This window comes from Tursiops truncatus, chromosome 16 (genome assembly GCF_011762595.2).
Source record: "Tursiops truncatus isolate mTurTru1 chromosome 16, mTurTru1.mat.Y, whole genome shotgun sequence".
Classification (NCBI taxonomy): Eukaryota; Metazoa; Chordata; class Mammalia; order Artiodactyla; family Delphinidae; genus Tursiops; species Tursiops truncatus.
Window position 1 is genome coordinate 7,332,325 of NC_047049.1, and position 18,956 is coordinate 7,351,280.

The 18,956-nt window shown below is 53.8% G+C and overlaps 1 protein-coding gene across 1 annotated transcript in view; it reads left to right on the top strand.

The window, feature by feature from the left end:
- Positions 1–18,956, top strand: part of FAM53B (family with sequence similarity 53 member B) — a 77,820-nt gene that overhangs the window by 8,476 nt on the left and 50,388 nt on the right. The window contains exon 3 of the mRNA XM_033842444.2: positions 13,601–14,379. Within this exon, the coding sequence (XP_033698335.1) occupies positions 13,601–14,379 (779 nt within the window). The remainder of the gene's footprint in view (positions 1–13,600; positions 14,380–18,956) is intronic.

Sequence of the window (18,956 nt, forward strand, 5' to 3'; positions counted from 1 at the left end):
CACTTGCGGGACACAGGCACAAGGAGCAGCCGTGGGGATTCTCTTCTGTGTGTTTGAACTGTTCGGGTCCCAGCTGTGCTCGAGTGGTGCAGGGGCTGCTGCGGCTGACTGAGGGGCCGGGCGCTGGTGTGTGGTTTACGAATCTAATCTCCAACAGTGATACTGAGAGTTTCTGTCTGATTATTAAAGTAATCATGTTCATTTTATTTTAATTCAGAAAATGCACCATAGTGTAACGTATAAAATAAAAATCTCTCACAGCCCCAATACACAGTTACAACTACTGTTAATATTTTGGTGTAGTTTATGTCCATTGCGTTTTTTACATAGCCAAGTCCATGACGAACATACGATTGTACAAAATTATTTACAAAATGTTTTTTCCGCTTTTTTCGCTTAGTAATAATTACCACCGTTTCCCCGCAGCGCTACAGTTGCCCATTCCATGCACTTTAATGAGGCTGTGGTACTGCATTGTGTGGATGATTCAAAATGTGTTTAACGATGTAACTGTTTCTTGGTAGTTGGGTAGAAGGACCGTTCTGTTTTCTGTTGAACAGTGACTCAGTGTCTGAATCTTGCTCTACCTTTTGGATTGTTCCTTAGGATCGTTCCCAGGTATGGAGTAGAGTGGCTGGAGAGTGGGAACATTTTCATTTTTAAGGCTCTTGCTTCCTATTTCTGACATCCTTTCCAGAAAGGTTGCCTCGGTACCCTGTTCCCACGCGAGTGTTAATTACCGTTTGTATAACGGGGCCAAAAAGAGGACTGTATTGACTGTATTGATTTCTCTCTGCTCCGGTTGGTTGGGCAGTCTCTCCTTGCGCGCTCGCCCCTGGGCTCCTGCCCCCTGCGGAGACACCTCGCCAGATGAGTTTCTGTAAACCAGGCTTCCAGGATGGGTCCTCTCTTTCGGGTTTCAAGTTTGTCTCCGCAGGACTATGTAAAGTCTCCGTTGCCTTTTGTCTCGGCCCTTTGCCTCTGGGCACGGCGGTTTCTTCTTTAGACTCAGTTCCCATAGGTGGGTGATGGGGGTGGTGCTGGGGGTGGTGCTGGGGGTGTCACAGTGAGCATGGCGCTGTGCCACGCGCCTCACATGCGGGACCTCCTGGACTCTGCAGCTGCTTCGGGGGGCGGGCAGGGGCGCCCACTCACATCTGGGGAAACTGAGGCCTCATGAGGTGGGTAGAGTTGGACCCGGAGTGGGTGAGGATTGTTTTCTTCTCACTCATGAGCCACAGCTCTACGGCAGAGCCCCGGGTGGCCCTCTTGGTGCTGCCGCCCAGAGGAAGTGGAAACAGGGAGCTCACCTGGCCTTGGTTTACCCGTGTGACACACTTCCGAGGCCTGTCCCCACATGGGGCTTGACTGAACACCTCGGTGATGGTTAACGGCTTGCGACAAACCCTCAGCGACCCATCCACATGGCCCAGAAGCCTGCCTCATTGCCTGCTTCCTGGTCAGACTCACAGTTGAGCTGTGGCTGGGCTGCCTTCCTCTGTCGTGTCCAGGAAGGAGAGAGGGGCTCCTGGGCACGCCAACCCCTCAGCCCAGCCAGGACGTCAGCTCTGAATTGGGCCAGACTAGTGACCTGGACTGTGGAGATGTTGGTCTTTATTTCAAGGCCGTGTTGTGCGTCGGGCTTCCTTGGCCTTTGCTACAAGTGCGTCAGAATAAGTTGGAGCTCCTGTGGGTTCGTGATGGTGGTGTTGGCACTCACATAGTCACTCTGAACTATTTACCTTTTCTAAGCCTCAGTTTTCTCATCTGTAAAATGGCTGTTAGGACAGCACTTGCCTCGTTGGGCGCGCCTCGAGCACTCTGAGACGTTTGTGAGGAGGTTGGCACAGCGTGAGCTCCATACACAATAGGTGGAGAAGGCTGAGGCCTAAAGTGAGAATCCTGCTCCTGCAGGGGGCCTCCATGCCCAAAGGGACCGCCTTGGTCTCCTTGGGGAGGGGGTGTGAGTGAGAGTCGCCCTTGCGGGGGAAGATGCTCGGGCCCAGGGACCAAGGCAGAGGCGTGTGGGGAGAGGCCTTTTCCCAGATTCCCAGCAGAGCTGGTCTGAGCCCGCAGAGCCCAGAGGCCTGCTTTTCGCTGGCGGGCGGGGGGCTGGGGGGGGCATCTCTGGCCGGGGTTTCCAGGATGGCCTGTGCCGCTGCTCCTCCAGGCTCTTGTTGCCGGGTGGCTCTTCAGGAAGGGCTTTGCAGTGCTCCCCTCGCCCTCGGGCTCTTCCCTTCCGTGGGGTCTGTCCCCCTCCTGCTCTGCTGGCTGGCACTAGGGCACTGCCAGGCAGTGGAGGGGCAGTGGGGCAGCCACTCTGTGGGGTCTGCACAGTTACCCCCACCCTCTCCTCAGTTTCTCTCTCTCCCACATGCTCATCTTTCTGTTCTCAGCCCCTTCTTGGTTCCGGAGACCCCGACCCACCTGACAGCACGCACTACCAGGGCTTTTAGAAAAGTTCACCACAGTTCGTTTCAGAGGCTTGTTCTGGTAGGTATTTATTGAATACCTACTCTGTGTCAGGCGCTTGGGGCGGGGATAGAGTGAATCAGCCCCTGCCCTCAAGGGGGTTTCTATCTGGCGGAGGAGGAAGGCCAGGGAGCAGTGGATTCCCATGGATTAGGCCGACTTCCACGATTCGCGCCTGAAGCGGGCCCTCGGCACCGTAGGCGGGTAGCGCGTCTTCCTGAGCCTCACTTTCCCCATCGGGTACGTGGCAGGTGTCTGTGGGATTTAAAGAGACAGTGGCACCCAGGAGGTGCCAGCTCAGCCCCTCCCACCTCCATCCCTTTCCTGCACTTGCTGAGGCGGGAAAGTCAGCGGTCCAAGGCCTTCCAGGCTGTGTGCTCGTGGAGACTCCGGTGGCTGCTCCAGCCAGTGAACCTGGGACTCGAGGTGTGGCCTCGCCCTGTGACCTGAGTAGCAGTGAGACTTCATCCTAGCTGTGCCTGCTTTTCCGTAGCAGGGAAGAGGACACCCAGTGGGTCGAGCCAGACTTTTCCAGAGGGTTTTGGGCCCTTCCTGGGATGGTCAGTGCTCAGCAAAGATAACACATCATAGCACTGGGACTTCCCTGGTGGCGCAGTGGTTAAGAATCTGCCAGCCAATGCAGGGGACATGGGTTCGAGCCCTGGTCGGGGAAGATCCCACATGCCACGGAGCAACTGAGCCCGTGCCCCACAACTACTGAGCCTGCGCTCTAGAGCCTGCAAGCCACAACTACTGAGTCCACGCGCCACAACTGCCAAAGCCTGTGCACTCAAGGGCCCACGTGCGGCAACTACTTTGCCCATGAGCCACAGCTACTGAGTCCACGCGCCTAGAGCCCATGCTCTGCAACAAGATAAGCCACTGCAATGAGAAGCCCGCGTACCACAAAGAAGAGTAGCCCCTGCTTGCTGTAACTAGAGAAAGCCTGTGAACAGCAATGAAGACCCAATGCAGCCAAAAAAAAAAAAAAAAAGAAAGAAAATCATAGTATTATAATCACCAAACCCCCCTGCCTGTCTCCTGAAGAAAAAGGACTCACGTTCTGGCCCTGATCAGTGGAATTCTCGCGTAAGAGCTAGGGACAGCTTGGCCCTGTGACTCGGGGCATTTCCCTCCTAAGCCCCCATGCAAGAGTCCTAGCTGGACACCAGGATGAGTTAGAGTTTCATAATGTTCTTAAGAAAAACCAGGCAAGTTTATTCGGGTAGGGAGTGCCTGTTTGCTTCCTCTTAAAAAACCACCCTTGCAAGTAGCTCAGCCTCCTCTGCACCCACTGAGATAAAATGCTTTACTAATATAATCGGCCCTCACAACAATGTTTTGTTTTGAAGTACTTCATGCTCAGTTACTGTGAGCTGGATTACAGGCCCCTCCCCAACTTTGTCCGCCCCTTGTCCCAAGTTTGGGGACTTCATACAAAGAAGTGGTTTTGTTCTTTTCCAAAGTGGGGCTGTGGGGGGACAGAGGCAGTATGAAGTGTGGATGAGAGAAGCAGGGCAGAGTGGAGCCAGGCCACTGGCAGGCCGGGACTGGGTGCCCATCATCAGGCTGCCCGCCTAGCCTGGTTACCTCAGGGCCCCTTCTAGCAGAGACGGTGCTGTGCCTCTTGGTTTCTTTTCTCACCTCCCAGACCGTCCTCAGCACACCTGTGCTGAACTGGAATTTCTTCTGTAACCAGCTTCTCTGGGGAAGAGCCATGTCTGCCCGGTTATTGCGTTCTTGACACAGGAAACCTTGGTCAGGTGGCAGTTTCATGGGTGTGGCCCGCCCACTGGTTAGCTGGCCTGAGCGGCGAGCCAGCCCCCATTCCTGGCCGTGATTTCTAGTGGGTGTGGACAGGGGCCTGGCTGCTCCCGAGAGAACCTTTCAGTGCTGGGGAAGGCGGGGGCTGCCCGGGCAGCCTCAGCGCGCGGCTCCCTCCCTCCGGCTCCTCCAGCGTTTGCCGTGGGAGATGCTTCTTCACGCTAACCCAGGGTCACACGTGTACTAGTTGAATCTCTTTTGGTGAAACAGGGCAAGTGGCGGTGGTGGGGGTGAGAGGGGCCTCCACTCACCACCCTCGCCTTGGCTAATTGCACCCCTTGAATGAGTTCCGTGTTGCAGGGACACTGGACACTACACACTCCATTTTCCTCCTCGCTCAGGCCAGGAGAAGACCGGAAATCAAATAACGTGAGAAAGTGCATGAGACACCAATTATCCGAAAGGCCACTGGGAAAAGTTGTGTAAATACAAGTCAGTGGACAGAAAACAAAACAATTCAGATGCTAAAAAAAAAAAGAAAATTGGGCGGAAACCCATAATTACTTTAGGAGTTATGGTAATAAATTATTTATTAATGTAAATTACTTCACAGGCAAAGAACATAGAGGAAACTTGAGCAGAAGGATCATACATGATGTATAAAAAGGAATTGTAAAAATATCATAGCAGCCCCGCTTGTGCCACTCCGGTTCACGTTTGCAGCATTTTAATTATAAGCCCTTATTTTCTTTGTTTAATTACATGGCTGTTAAAGTCTGCTCTCTGCATAAAAGGGTTTCTCCCTGGGGCACCCTCTTTACTAATTTCTACAGGGTAAATCATTTGGCTGTGTTGAGCTGTGCAGGTTGAAAAGATATCACTTCGAGATTTGGTAGCTTTTGGTCTTTTCACTCCACCACTGTTTGTCACTGAAAGTGGGATGTGATTGCACCGTGCAGGAAAAAGCCAGCATTCAGAGACTGAGCATTTCAGGTTTCCGAGAACAAACACACACATGACTGAAACAAAATGAACAACAGTGATAACAAAGCCAGAATTTCTGGTCTCTGTGGCTTTTTCCGTCTCTCAGAGATGGCCATGCTGCATATCATCGCTGGACCAGGGTCTCCTGTAAGAAACTGATTATTAACCAAAATAGGTTAGTATATCCATATACAAAAGGGCATATGCATGATTTTTTTTTGGCCGCGTTAGGTCTTCATTGCTGCGTGCGGGCTCTAGAGCGCAGGCTCAGTAGTTGTGGCACACGGGCTTAGTTGCTCCACGGCATGTGGGATATTCCCAGACCAAGGCTTGAACCCGTGTCCCCTGCATTGGCAGGTGGATTCTTAACCACTGCGCCACCGGGGAAGCCCCTATGCATGATTTTTAAAAACTTACTTTTAATGACTATTTTTATTTATTGTGGTCATGGGTGTGATCTTTCCATCTTTAAAATAGTGTAAGGTTTGTCCATACAGAGTGCTTTCAGTTTTTCCTTGCACCATTTGTTGGTTTCAGACAGTGTTTCTGGAATAATGTATAGAATGGAAGTAGGTACAAAGTGTAGTTGGCACGTGATGGCTGTTTACAGTGAAAAGGGAGCCTCCCAGGCTGCCTTCTCACCCGTGCTGGTCTGACATGGGCTGGAGAGGGGCCCCAGAGTTGCCGGAGGACAGGGGCTGGCAGCTGCCGGACCGGCCTTGGGCACCCACAGTGTGGTGCATCGCCAGGTTGCCTTCCACGTGCAGAAATGGTCGTTAGGAGGCAACCTGGCCCAACTGCAAGAGCACGGCCGCTGTTTGCTGGCTGTGTGTCCATAGGTGAGACGTGATGCTGTCTTGAAGTTCAGTTTCCCCACCAGTCACACGGGGAGCACTGTGGCACCCCACAAAATGAGTATTGTGCTTGGAATATGTGCTCACGCTTTTTCCCAACTTCAGCAAGGATCCCAATGGGGTGTCAGTTAATTAACAGTGAATGTGAATTTATCGACAGTTTCCTGCAAAGTTCTGCCAGCTGTCAGTTTTCTGTCTGCATAATGGCGCCCAGCTTTGCTGCACACATCGGTTTAGAGATGAATCGCAGGCAGCACGCTCTGTGCACACCCACAGCCGGGGTGGGAATCTGACGGAGAGGGATGAAACCAGCCTTTCTGTCTCTTCAGGGTTTTTGTTGCCATTAGCTTTTCCCAGCATATTTCTAGAGGTCGGGGATGGAGCAGGAGGTCCATTCAGAGCTGAAAGGGGCCGTCACAGGGCCCTAGTCCGCACTTCCTCCTACAGATTGGGAGGCTGAGGCCCACGCTCCCAGTGGCCAGTCTGGGGGGTTTTATTTACACCTCTGTACTGTCTGGGGATCCCACTGGGCCTCTTTTTGTGAGAGCAAAGACTTCCCAGAAGCAGTGGCAGCTGCCGTGCACCACCCCAACCTGGCTGGTGACGGCAGGGCCCCCGGTAGCCGCTCCGAACCCACCAGCCTCTCGGGCATCTCCCTGCGCCCCTTGAGCCAGCCTTCCACTTGCTGGGACCAGTGGAGCGTTAGTTATCCCCAGCCATCCTTGTCCCTTGTCCTCAGGCCTTGGCCGAGGAGCTTGGCATCCTGTGCTGTTGTTGTCCCTGAGCCCAAAACGCCGCTGACGTTTTATGATTTATTGCAGGTGAGGGGGCACAACCAGAGGCTGAAGCTTAGGTGGGCAGAGCCCAGGAACCTTCTCTTTCTGACACAGCTCTGAATTGAGTCTTCATTCTGGTGATACAGGGAAAGAGGCGCACCCGTGGGCCGGGGCCTCTAAAAGTTCATTTAAAAGTAGATGCCGCCATTGACGGATAGCTCATGTCATTGCCCTTTATGTCTTTCCACCTGTGTTCTTTTCATAAGACCGGTTTAATAAAGCTGGTTTCAGAGAGACACCTCAATTCTCTTGAGTTTCCCCTTGAAAGGGTTGGTGAACTTCTACCCCCAAATCAAGCATAGAGTCCTTGCAGCCCTGAGACCAAGTTAGCACAGCCCAACCCACAGGGCAGGGCAGGGCAGGGCAGGAGACTGGTGTCAGCACAATAGACAGGTGTGAAATCCAGGAATGAGTCAGCCGACCTTGATCTGACTGAGGCCTGCTGCCCCAGCCTGGGCGGCGGCAAGAACCTTCTGTACCTCGGATCTGTGCTTCAGGTGTTTAACCTTTTCTAGAAACCACATTCTGCTGTGGTTATGTCACCATAAGGCAGCCTCTAAACACAGGGTAAAGATATCCAAGGCTGTAAATCTCTTCTGTCTTTTGAACGCAAGAAGGCCTGTAGTCCACTCAGAACCTGGGCCCCTGGGAATCTCCCTTCAAGTTTAAGGGCAGAAATGGAAACAAGAACATCTGAGGTCAGATGCTATTTGTGTTCCTCCGGGTGTTTTCTTTCTTTGAGCTCTGGATCTGTGCACGCAGCAGCCTTCTGCTCTCCTTAGTCACGGGGTGGTTTCAGGACCAAAGCCTGTGATGCGGCTGGGGGATCTGAGCTCCTGTCCCCACGTGTGTGCCCGTCGGCCTCGGGGAGTGTCCGGCTCAGTCGTGGCGCCTCAGCTTGGACAGACACCGTGGAGGCCACCTAGTCAGGCCATCTGCGAGAGAGCTAGATGCTTACGTGGCTCGTGTGTTTTGCGTAGTTTGCCCCACATCCGTAGGAGGAGCGCCGTGTGCGCTTACGCCGCTCCTGTGTGCGACCTCAGCCTTGTGAGGGCAAGCTCGGCAGGGAAGTGAAGGAACTGGAGCTGCCCCTGAGGGTTGAAGGCAGGGGTCTCGCCGAGAGCCTGAGTGGCCGGTGCCTGTGTCCCGGGGCTGTGCCCCATCTGCTGGAGGCGTGGTGCCGGGAACCTCCCTGAGAAGCTCTAGGCCACGGTGTGTCTCGGCGGGAGGGGGGCTCACGCTATCCCCTTCGTGTGAATGGTGGGCCTCTCGGGCCTTTCCCACTGGCCCTCCATCCAGAACATGCCGTGCAGCTCGGGGTCCCCACCCCCTCCTGTGAAAAGGGACCTTGAGGAACTTGAAGGGCAGAGTCACCCTTCTCCGTAATTCTACCTTCTGTTGTTGGCCCCAAACAAAACAAACACCAGAACACCAGTGTTCAGTGACGTTCTAAATGCAGATTTCTGGAGACTGGGATGGTCAGCCCTGCAGAAGCTTCCTGGTGTGTCTGGATGGTCTGACTGGGCTGCCGCAGAGGTGTTTGAGAACCCAGGCCCCTGTGTAGCCTGCAGTCCGGAGCAGCGGTTCTCAACAACTTCGTGTTAAAATAACCTGGGGAGTTTATTAAAATGCAGGCTTCTACCCCTAGAGATTCTGTGTATCAGAATCTGGGCCTGGGAATCTGCATTTTAACAGCCCAGAGGATGCCCCTGCAGGTGGTCCTGAAACCACACTTTGAGACATCCTCGTGCAGAGCGTCCAGGTTCCCGTTCCAACCAGACCCCACAGAGATGGGTCCCCGGTTGCAGAAGGGCCGAGGCTCCACTGCCCGAGCCTTCTGCGGTGTGGTCACAATCACGGCTGCCGTCTCGAGAGCCTGTTCCATCCTCGCAGGCCCTGTGCGAGGCAACTGTTAGCTCTCAGAATAGCTCTGCAGGGTGGTTATCACCAGTCCCCTCGTTTTATAGATGAAGAAACTGAGGCTCTGAGAGATTAATTAAGTCCCTTGCAGAGCTGAGGCGCGAACCCAAGTCCACACCCTTCCCACCACACCAAGTGAGCCCTGCTCAGTGGAATCCCCACGTCCACGGCCATTGTCACCTCTGGAAGAGTTATAGTTGTTTGTGCAGAAGTGGTATTGAATGGAGGGGCGGGGGTGTCCGGTATCCTCTCCTTGGAGCCGAACCGAGGCCTTTTGTACACCATGACGTTGGGCCTAACGCTCAGGGCGGTTTGCCATGAAAAATTAGCTTCTATTCCTGTTTCTTTTGTCTGGTGACCTGACCCAACAAATCGCCTTCTGTTCCCCGAGCGAAGGGGGAAAACACAGGGGCTAAACATAGCCTCGATTGTTTTTACTTTTCTTATATTGTACTTCTTGAAGCGATAAAGATAGAAACAATTAAAATATTATCTGCTCCGCAGACAGAACAAGTGGCCACCTGGCTGGTGTTGACACACAGTAGCAGTGCTCGGTATCGGGCAGGCTTCGTGTTTTCAAAGTATCTTAGCTGTTGCGGTGCCAGCCAGGGCCCTGGCTAGTTCATACACAACCATCCCTGGCCGCGGTGGGGTGGGGAGTTCAAGGCACAGCCCAGGTTGGACCTGCCTGGCCAAGGAACGGTTACCTGTGCCAGGGACAGAGGATGAGCGAGACCAAGTGAACACCATGGTCTGCTCTGTAGCTTCTATCTGCTGTTCGTCATACCCTCCTTCTTCCACCCACCACCGGCTGAGGTCTGCTGTGTGCCAAGCTGTGTACTGGGCACGGGAGAGTCATGCTGGGACTGTGCTCCAGAACTTCTAGCTCAATAGATGACGTAGACACGTAAACAGATCATTAAAGTTCAGTTGATGTGAGCCACGTGATTGAAAGTCTAGGCAAAGAGCTGCAGGTGCCCGAGGGCTTGTATGAGAGGGCGTATCTGCAGAGGAGGTGATGTTTGAGTTGGCTCTGCAGTGGGAAGTAAGAGACTGGTGCAGTTCTCTGCAAAGGTGTGAAAACATGGAAGAACTCATGTGGGAGGGGAAGCTGCAGGTCCCTGGCGGTCGGTAGTGCTGTACCCGCATTTAACCGGTGGATTGAGTTGAGAACTGACTCTTTTACTCCTCCCTACGACAAAGACATCTATGTATTAAGGTCAATAGAGGCTTACTCTTCAAAACAGAGACAGGTAGTTCCTGTAGGCAGGTAGGAGCACGTGAGAGTTAGCCATCCAACCCCAGTTCCCACTGGGGATTTGATAGTTAAACCGCAAAACAAGTCGAATGCACACCCCACTGCACAGAGATGTCACCTGTGCTCATTCCTGCAGTCGATTCATTAAACTTTAGTTTTATGTACTCTTCAGGGCTTTGTACACAAAACCAGGAGGAGTGGGCTTTATGGGCTGTTTCAGGGGTTTTCAAGGATGATCTTGGCTCTCCCTGACTCTTGTCTGACTTCTGCTGTCACAGGAAGTCCGGCGTGCCTGGAAGCACAGGGCCTACTGGGGAGACCACGAGTCGACGGGGCCCACGACGTGTGTGGGCCTCAGAAAGTTCTCTGGGGGCAGAAAGGAAATGGGACTGGAGTAGGGAGGCCCGAGTCAGGAAGCACCAAGATCACAAGGTAGCCACTGGAGAGACAGGACGTTCATGCTTAACTGGCTCCCACTTGCCCTTTGTCTCACGATCTCCCTAGAGATGGGGAAAACTCCAGGGCAGTGAAAGAAAAATGCGACAGAAAGTGGTATCTTCTGAGGATAGGACCAATCTCTTTTAAATTTCCCAGGTTTCCCAAGGCCTGGGACAGGGACCGTCTCCCGTGGGCTCTAGGCTCCTTAAGTTGGGGCCACTGTGGCGCCATCTTGGGGCCCTCACTGCCCTCGGTTTGGTCCTTGGTTCCTTCCTCATCGACCACATTTGTGGCCCATGTGGCACCTCAATGCCTTGTCCCAAAAGGGGAGTCGGTGGCGAGCGTTGTTTGATGGGAACTTCCTAAAAGACCAAAGGAGCAAACCCAGGGGAGGGTGGGGTCCTAGGCCCTGGTCCTCCACGTGTTTGTCCTTATAGAAAACGTAGAAGCTCCAGGGAGACAAAAATGAGAAAAATCAACCAGCTCTCTGCCAGTCAACCGTGAACATTTTCGTTTATTTCCTTTCTATCTTCCCATATATATAACATAGGTATTTTACTAAATAGGAATCACGCCGTCTCTGCAGTTTTGTATCCTTTCTTATGCTTAGTATTGCATCATTACGTTTCTCCACATCATTAATATTCTTTGAAACTGAGTTTTTCATGCTCCATGGTATTCCTCGGTGCTTTATTTAACCAGCCCCCTACTGTAGGACGTTTCAGGTGTGTTTACCATTTTGCCATCACTCATATCATTTTGAAGAACATCGTCATACATAAATCTTCACTTGTTTCTGAGGATAACTTTTCTTCTTCTAAACCAGAGATGGTCATGACTCAGTCAAGGTTAGTCTGTATTTTTTAAAATTTGACTCTAGTATTAGTTTACTGAACTTTCGACTGCTGACAAATGTCAAATTGAAACTCTTTTAAAAGAATGGTGAGGGACTTCCCTGGCGGTCCAGTGCGTAAGATTCTGTGCTCCCGCTGCAGGGGGCGCGGGTTTGATCCCTGGTTGGGGAACTAAGATCCCGTGTACTGCACGGTGTGGCCAAAAAAAAAAAAAAAGAATGGTGAATATTTGAGGAGGGGTAGGTAGTGAGGACCTATTTTGAACAACATAAATGCTATTTGCAAAAAGATAATTTTTGGTAATGATTTGTCAGTTTTTAGTAATGATTAAGTTACGGGAACACTTATCGAGACTTGCCGCGTATCAGGGCCCGGGCAGATTTCAGGGATGAGATGAACTGGACATTTAACGTCAGTCCTGCTTTGTTCCCAGCTGGCCTAACTTGGCAGATCTCTCTCCTGTCTCTCCAGCTTCTAAGGCCCTCCTGTGGGAACAACCTCTGGACGATTCCTGCCATGTCCCCTGTCCAGGGTCCCAGCGCCTCAGGCTCTGCGTCTTATGGGTGCACAGGGTGCCCTGGAGGAAGGAGCGTCACATTTAGCCCTGATTTGGCTTTTCCTTTGGCTCGTGAAGCTCCCTTTGGGCCTCACTGGTCATTCCCTTTGAACCTGTCCAGTAGTTGCTGCTTGTGGCACTCAGCATGGAGTGAGTCCCTCAGGTGTGTCTCTCGGGGCCCTTTGAGAAGTGGCCACTGGTAGAGAAGATGGTCCTACAGTCCTTGCTGCCTGGAGCAAGGACGTCACAATTTTCTGAGTGATGGCTCATCCTGAACGACTAGTAAACTCCTTGAGGGCAGGGCCAAGGTCAGACTGCCTTGTGGTTCCCTCAGTGCTGCAGCGGAGCAAAAAGAGCAAAGGGCTTTGGGTTGGGTCAGCCTGGGCTTGCATCTCGTTACTTGTTAGGTGTGTGGCTTGGGGCCACTTACTCAACCCCCCCAAGCCTGGGTCTCCCCATCTGGGCAGCAGTGGTAGCCGTGCAGGGCACTGTGCTGGGTTACACCACCCACGGTGGATGCGCAGTAACTGATTGCAGTGCTGAGAATCAGTGTGTGTGAAATAGCTACTGAAAGTCATTTCAGATTTTACTTCTCTCCTTCTACTGACTGACTCGGTCATACTTTTCTCCATATTCACATTTGCACAGTTTGTAAATATGTGTAGATTAGAAAAACATAGAAACATGGTAGCATGTTTGACCCCTGGCAGCACAGCGTATTTCTTAACTTTGCTTTTGTATTGTGAACTTGAATACAAGAACTGTGTCAAGGTTGTTCTCCTAAAATTCTCAGCACAGTGCCTGATTCCATAGTAGAAAAATAACAAATAATTCTTGAATATTTCTCTAAAGTAAGGGTTCAAGTGCAAAAGTCCGCATTTCCTAGCAGGGTTAGCTTGTTTATCCGTGCATTCATGGAGAGACCCGAATGTGTAAGTTGAAATTGTACCCTTACGTCTCTGCAGCCCGAGACTGACTTCTATAGATTTTAGCCACTTTGTCCTCGATTTCAGCCAGAGAGCAAGTGAACACAAGGAAAGTCCTCAGTGACTGGCAGCTACTGTTGGTTGTGGAACATTTTGGTGGAGGGGATGTAAATCCATGAAATACCCAGTTTCTATTGTCGGCAAGTGTTTTGAAGATGGAGTTCAGATGCACTAACCTGGCAGCACCTCCAGCCCCTCTGAAGTTCTGATAGACTCATCTTTGGTTGTGGTCTTCCCACCAGGGCGTCGAGTCCCAGCCCCAGAGCAGCAGAGCCCTAAGATGGGACGTAACAGACACGTTGCCCCCACTCTGCTGCCGGCCAGGGCAGGGGTGAGGCAAGTCAGTTTCCCTTCTAGAAAATGAGAAGCCTTTGGGGTGAACAGTAGTGCTTTGGACTTTCCTGGGAGGCAGTACGGTATGTTGGACAGGAAACCGTCTCAGGAGTCCTGCGGGCTGCCTGGATCCTAGACCTTGCCCTGCTTCTGACTCAGTACCGTGGGACTCATGTCCCCTCTCTGAGCCTCAGTTTCTCATCTGTAAAGCGAGGTTGGACTGGATGGCTTTTAAGGGCCTTTCTGGCTCTAACATCCTGTTTAAGACGGGTTCTTGGTGAGGAGATAGAGGGCTGGCGCGAAGGCCTTCTCCAATCCTGTTTCTCTTTGTCATTTACGAACCAGAAAATGACAGATGGCGAGACCTGGACAGGAAGTACCCTCTTCAGGTCGACCAGCCGAGCGCCGGCATCTGGGAGCGCCTGCCCGACAAGTGTCAGGACCGCGCTCTGTGGCGCCGGGAGGCCGCGACTGCCTGCGCGGTCACCAACCTGATCAAAGACCTCAGCCTCAGTGACCACAGCGGGAACCCCTCAGCGCCCCCCAGCAAGCGCCAGTGCCGGTCGCTGTCCTTCTCCGACGAGATGTCCAGCTGCCGAACATCGTGGAGGCCCTTGGGGTCCAAAGTCTGGACTCCTGTTGAAAAGAGGCGCTGTTACAGCGGGGGCAGCGTCCAGCGCTACTCCAACGGCTTCAGCACCATGCAGAGGAGCTCCAGCTTCAGCCTCCCGTCCCGCGCCAACGTGCTCTCCTCGCCCTACGACCAGGCGGGACTTCACCACCGATCTGGCGGTCAGCCCTGCCAGGGGACGCCGGGCTCGGCCACCTGCAGACAGGCAGGCGACATCTGGGGCCCTGACCCGAGCCCCGTGGGCGGGGCCCGACTGGACATGCAACGGTCCCTCTCCTGCTCGCACGAGCAGTTCTCCTTTGCGGAGTACTGTCCCCCCTCAGCCAGCAGCACCCCTGCCTCGACGCCGGAGCTGGCCAGACGCTCCAGTGGGCTCTCCCGCAGCCGCTCCCAGCCGTGTGTCCTTAACGACAAGAAGGTCGGCGTTAAGCGGCGTCGCCCCGAGGAGGCACAGGAGCAGAGGCCCTCCCTGGACCTGGCAAAGATGGCGCAGGTAAGAGCCCCAGAAGGTGCTGGAAGATGCTGCAGAAGCACCCAGGTGCTCATCGGAGCCTCCACGGCTCCTGGCCCGTCCCGGGCAACTGCAGGGTGCCAGTGTCAGAAATGCCCAGGAAGTGAGTTAGTTTCCTCATTTAAAAAATTCTGTACAGTGAAAGATGAAATCAAGCCCCCCCTTTTTTGTTTTTAAACATCTATTTCTTTCCATTTAAAATCAGAAATGCTCTTTCCCTCTGCACACGTGCTAGTGGTACAGGAGCAGACAGATGGCGAGAGGCGGGGCATCGGGCAGTCCAGCGTCACCAGACACTGGTGGTCCCCCTCCTGGTACTTCTCTGAAGCCTCTCCCAGGGGCCCATCCCTGCAGCCGCCGTAGGAACTGCTGGCACAGGCCGGGATTCAGTATCACTCAGATCATGTTGATCCTGAGATCAGTGCCGTGGGTGTTAGTTTTAAAGAATGAGAAATGGGGGGAGGCGCTTATTCTTTTGATTCAACTGCCAACAGTGTGAGACGATCCAGAAATTGTGATCACTCTGCTCTGTGCCACCTGTGTAATCATCCTTGCTGTTCGCTGTAGGCGAGGCCTCTGGCCACACACCCCTGTCGCTTGTGCTTTATCCTCCGAGTCTCAGAGCCCTGCCTCGTGCTAACACCGATCTTGGGTATGGGTTTGAATGAGATGAACTTGGAGTTAAGACATCAGGACAGTCTCCAAGCCTGAGGGCTGCCTGCGTTTGGTTCTCACTGCGGAGCCCCAAGGGTCAGAGCGTGACAGTGAGGCCCAGGGAGCAGGCTTGGTCCTTGTGACCACCTGTCCACTCGAGGACAGATGGATGTGGTGGGTAGAACGCGGCGCTCTAGCTTCTGTGTCCAGGGGTTCCTCAGGTGCTCAGAGCCACGGTTTGAGCATTATCTTTTCTAGTCTTGTTATGTGAGCATCTGTCACGGCTGGGCTTGAGGGAGTGGGGACTAGCTTGGCGCTGAGAGGTTGGCCTCGCTCGTGAGCGTACGGCCACATCTGTGCAGGCAGGCTTGTCGTGTCCACCCCTTCCCAGGCGGGCACCACTGCCTTCCTTCAGTGGCCAGTGCTGCTTTTTCAGCCGGGCCTCCTTTCATTTCAGAATGAAAATACAGCTTCTGTTTATGGCGTTTCCTTCTCCTCTAGTTCTCCCTCCAAGCCTAGAGTTCCCCCCAAAAGAAGAGGTGCAGGTATCTCTGGTCTAGACCACCCACCTGACCCCTGAGTCCAGCCTTTCTGGCCACCTTTGTCCAAGAGCCCAGGCCCTGCCCTCATGGTCAGTTTCCCTTCCTCCCAGCGCCTCTCCAGGGGTGTCCAAGCTAGACAACGATCGAACACATTCATTCAAGTTGGACAGGCAGGTGGAATTTTCCTTCCTGGAGAAATGTAAATAGGTAAAAAGGCTGGAAAGGTAACAGATTTGGGTGACTGCTGAAGGAAACCCAGAGCCCTGAGTTGTGGGTACGATAAATGGCTTCAGTTAAATTTTCAATGCCGAGCTTATTTTATTAGCTAATAAGCTAGATAGGTAACAAAAACAACGTACAGGTGTAATTGTATTTTACTAGCCACAAGTTGGAATAACACCACTGGCATCACTGGAGACATTTCCCGTCCTCACTTGGGTAGAAACCATTTGAAGATATTTTGCGCCGTGGGACTGTGCCCAGATGTATGGACTGCTTCACTGGCTCCAGGCAGCCCTCCAAAGTCCTGAGGGGTCTGCTCTCATTCTGCCTGTCTTTCCCCAGCCAAGGCCTGGAGAGGGCAGGGTCCCGGGAAAGCAGAGAAGGGGCCCCTGGGAAGCGTGTGGGCCGAGGGGCTGCGGCCAGAGCCCTGGGGATGGATGGGCCCTGAGCCGCCCCCCACCAAGCCTCTAGACCCAGCCAGCCCTCTTCCCCCTGGGGCGCCACCTGCTTCGGCTCCCCCACCAGGTGATTCATGGCCTCGGGAGGTGGGCCTTCCTCCTCCCGGAGCCTTGAAAGCCAGGCCTAGGGCCACCTCTATGCATTTGAAGAGCCCTGGATGCAGCCTGGAGCATGTAGGGCCCTGCAGCCGGCACCCTGTGAGTGGTGTTGTTGCTGGGCAGGAGGGTGCGGGGATGGGGGTGTGTGGGGGGTGGGGGGAACCTGCTCGCAGCCAGGCAGCAGTTGGTGCAGGACTTACTGCCCCCAGACCCTGGCCTCCGTGTGCTCTTACCCACATCTTTAGCTGCCGGGAAGCGAGCGGGTCTGCACGTCGGTGGGAAGGCCGGCTTGTGCCGAGGGTCAGCGCTGCTCTCTGTGTCCTGCTACCCTTTCCTGCAGCCGGATCGCAGACTCTCTCTCGTGGGTCTTTTGATCTTGCTTTATACGTTCGCCTCCCTGGCGGGAAGGGTGAGCATCATTGTCAAGGAGCCCCTGTGTGCGTGGGCTCTGGGCCCAGGTGCATGAGAGACTCGGGCTGAAGGTACAGAGTGAGTGCATTGCGGTCAGACATTTGGAGCAACGGGCAGCTCTGATAAACCACAGCCACCAGAGGCGCTGACCGGGGCTGGGACCTCCCTGGGGTCTGTGTGAGCACCAGCAGTGCCCAGAGCAAGGATGGTGGCCAGAGCCTCTCCAGGCTGCCACAGAAAAGGGGCCGGGGAGGGACCCGGGGAGAGTCAGGCGGGCAGGAGAGGCCAAACGCCCTGAGGTCCTCGTGCACACAGGGAGGCCCTGGGGTGGGCACCGCTCTGAGGTACGGGCTCTGAGCTAGAAGCTGAGGCCTTGAGAGGTAGATGTGACCTTGGGCTGTGTCCCTCCCAGCCCCTTCTGAGGAAACAGACCCTTCCGGAACACGGTGTTCACCTTTAGATCCTCACTTGGAGGGGCGGGGCATTGACAAATCAGAAGGCCTCAGAGATGGGGCAGGAGGCTGGCAGCCCTGGGCAAATTGCTTAACATCTCTGTGCAGCAGATAATACCGGCACTGCCACCACCACCAACATAGGACTGTTGGGAGGAATAGGGGAAGTCACATATGTGCGCATGTGTGTGTGTATGGTGTGCACATGTCTGTATGTGTGTAGCTATGTATGTATGTCTGTGTATAAATGTGTGTATCTGTGATATCTTTTGATACACTTATGAGTCTTTATCTACACACATGTGACCTGCATGTGGGCCCAGGGAGCGCTGACAGATGCTGGTGGTTGTGATGGCAGGGCTTGGGCGGGAAGGCGTGGGCTTGCTCTGGGCATCTCCAGAGGCAGAACTGGGCCTAGAGGGTGACGTTCTGAAGACTCCCCTTTTCTTTATCTGATGTCTCCTTCCTTCTGATTTTACCCCCCCTTCTCTGTCCTTACCACTTACTTCTTCTTGCTGCTTCCTGTTCTTGCCTCATCCTTCTCTTTTGAAAATGGGAAGGAGGCCTGCCCTGCAGCCCTGCGCAGCCTGCGGTAAACTCCATGTTTTGGAGCTGTGGGTTGTGAAATGGGGAGAGAATCAGAATCACCACCTGCCAGAGGAGGCTGGCATGTGTGAGCGTTCTTGTCTCATGTCTGTCACCCATGGTACCAGGATGGAAGGGACCCCAGGAGCCCACCTGACGCCCCTGCAGGTGCCCTGCCCTCCCAGCCAGGTCTCCGGGCACAGCTCCCAGCTGGCAGCAGCGGTGGCTCTTGTCCTTCGCAGCAGTAGGGGAGGGGGTTGGTGAGAATTGCGTTCAGATTGTCTTCGCTTCTTAAAGCCTGAGTGCCCGGCTCTCAGGCAGGGAGCTGGGTCCTGAGTGAGGGAGGGCGACTGTAGAGAGGAGGCCCCCTCGGGGAGGGATGGCGCAAGGACCTGGCCCCGAAAGGCCCTCCCTCCCTGTAACTGTGACTGCAGCCACTCGTTCCACAGAGCCAGATGCTCAAAGGTGGCCCGGGGGTCAGTCTTGCCTTGTGCGCGCCAGGGCTGGTCCTGCTGCCCTCCCCACGCAGCTTTCCTCACGTGGTCTGTTGAGGCGCCTTCCGCCTGGTGTTTTAGGTGAAGCTGCAGCCTCCTCTTTGCAGAGTGACAGCGTGCGCCATTGAGGGCAGGGCCCAGCCTGAGCCTGTGAGTTGTTTAGTAGCAGGACTTGTGCTGACATTATTTATTACTGCTTTTTTGAGACCTGGTTTGACCACCAAGCATTGGTTGACTCCCGGTGAGACCTGGGCTGTGCGTGGCCATTTAGACATGGATTGCGTGTGTGATGAGCAAAGATTTCAGCAAAACGACAGTCAAGGATTACCCGCTGAACGCCATGCCCGGGGTGTCATAGGCCCTGCTGTATTTTTAACTCCAAGCTGGTCAGCTTGAAAGAGCAACAAATTGTATTTCTCAGCAGTGCTTCCAACAGAAGGGAGACGTTTGTGAGGAGGGGTCAGGATGCTGGAACAGAGGTTTGATTGATTGCAGCTGCCCACACACTGAGCCCCCGAAGCTCCCAGAGCAGGCCTCAGAACAGGCAGCAACTGTTGTGTTAGCAGATGTTGGAGGGGCCGGTGAAAGCTGGCCGGGGGCAGTTTGGGGTAGGAAAGAAGCATGAGGTAGAAACTACGCTGA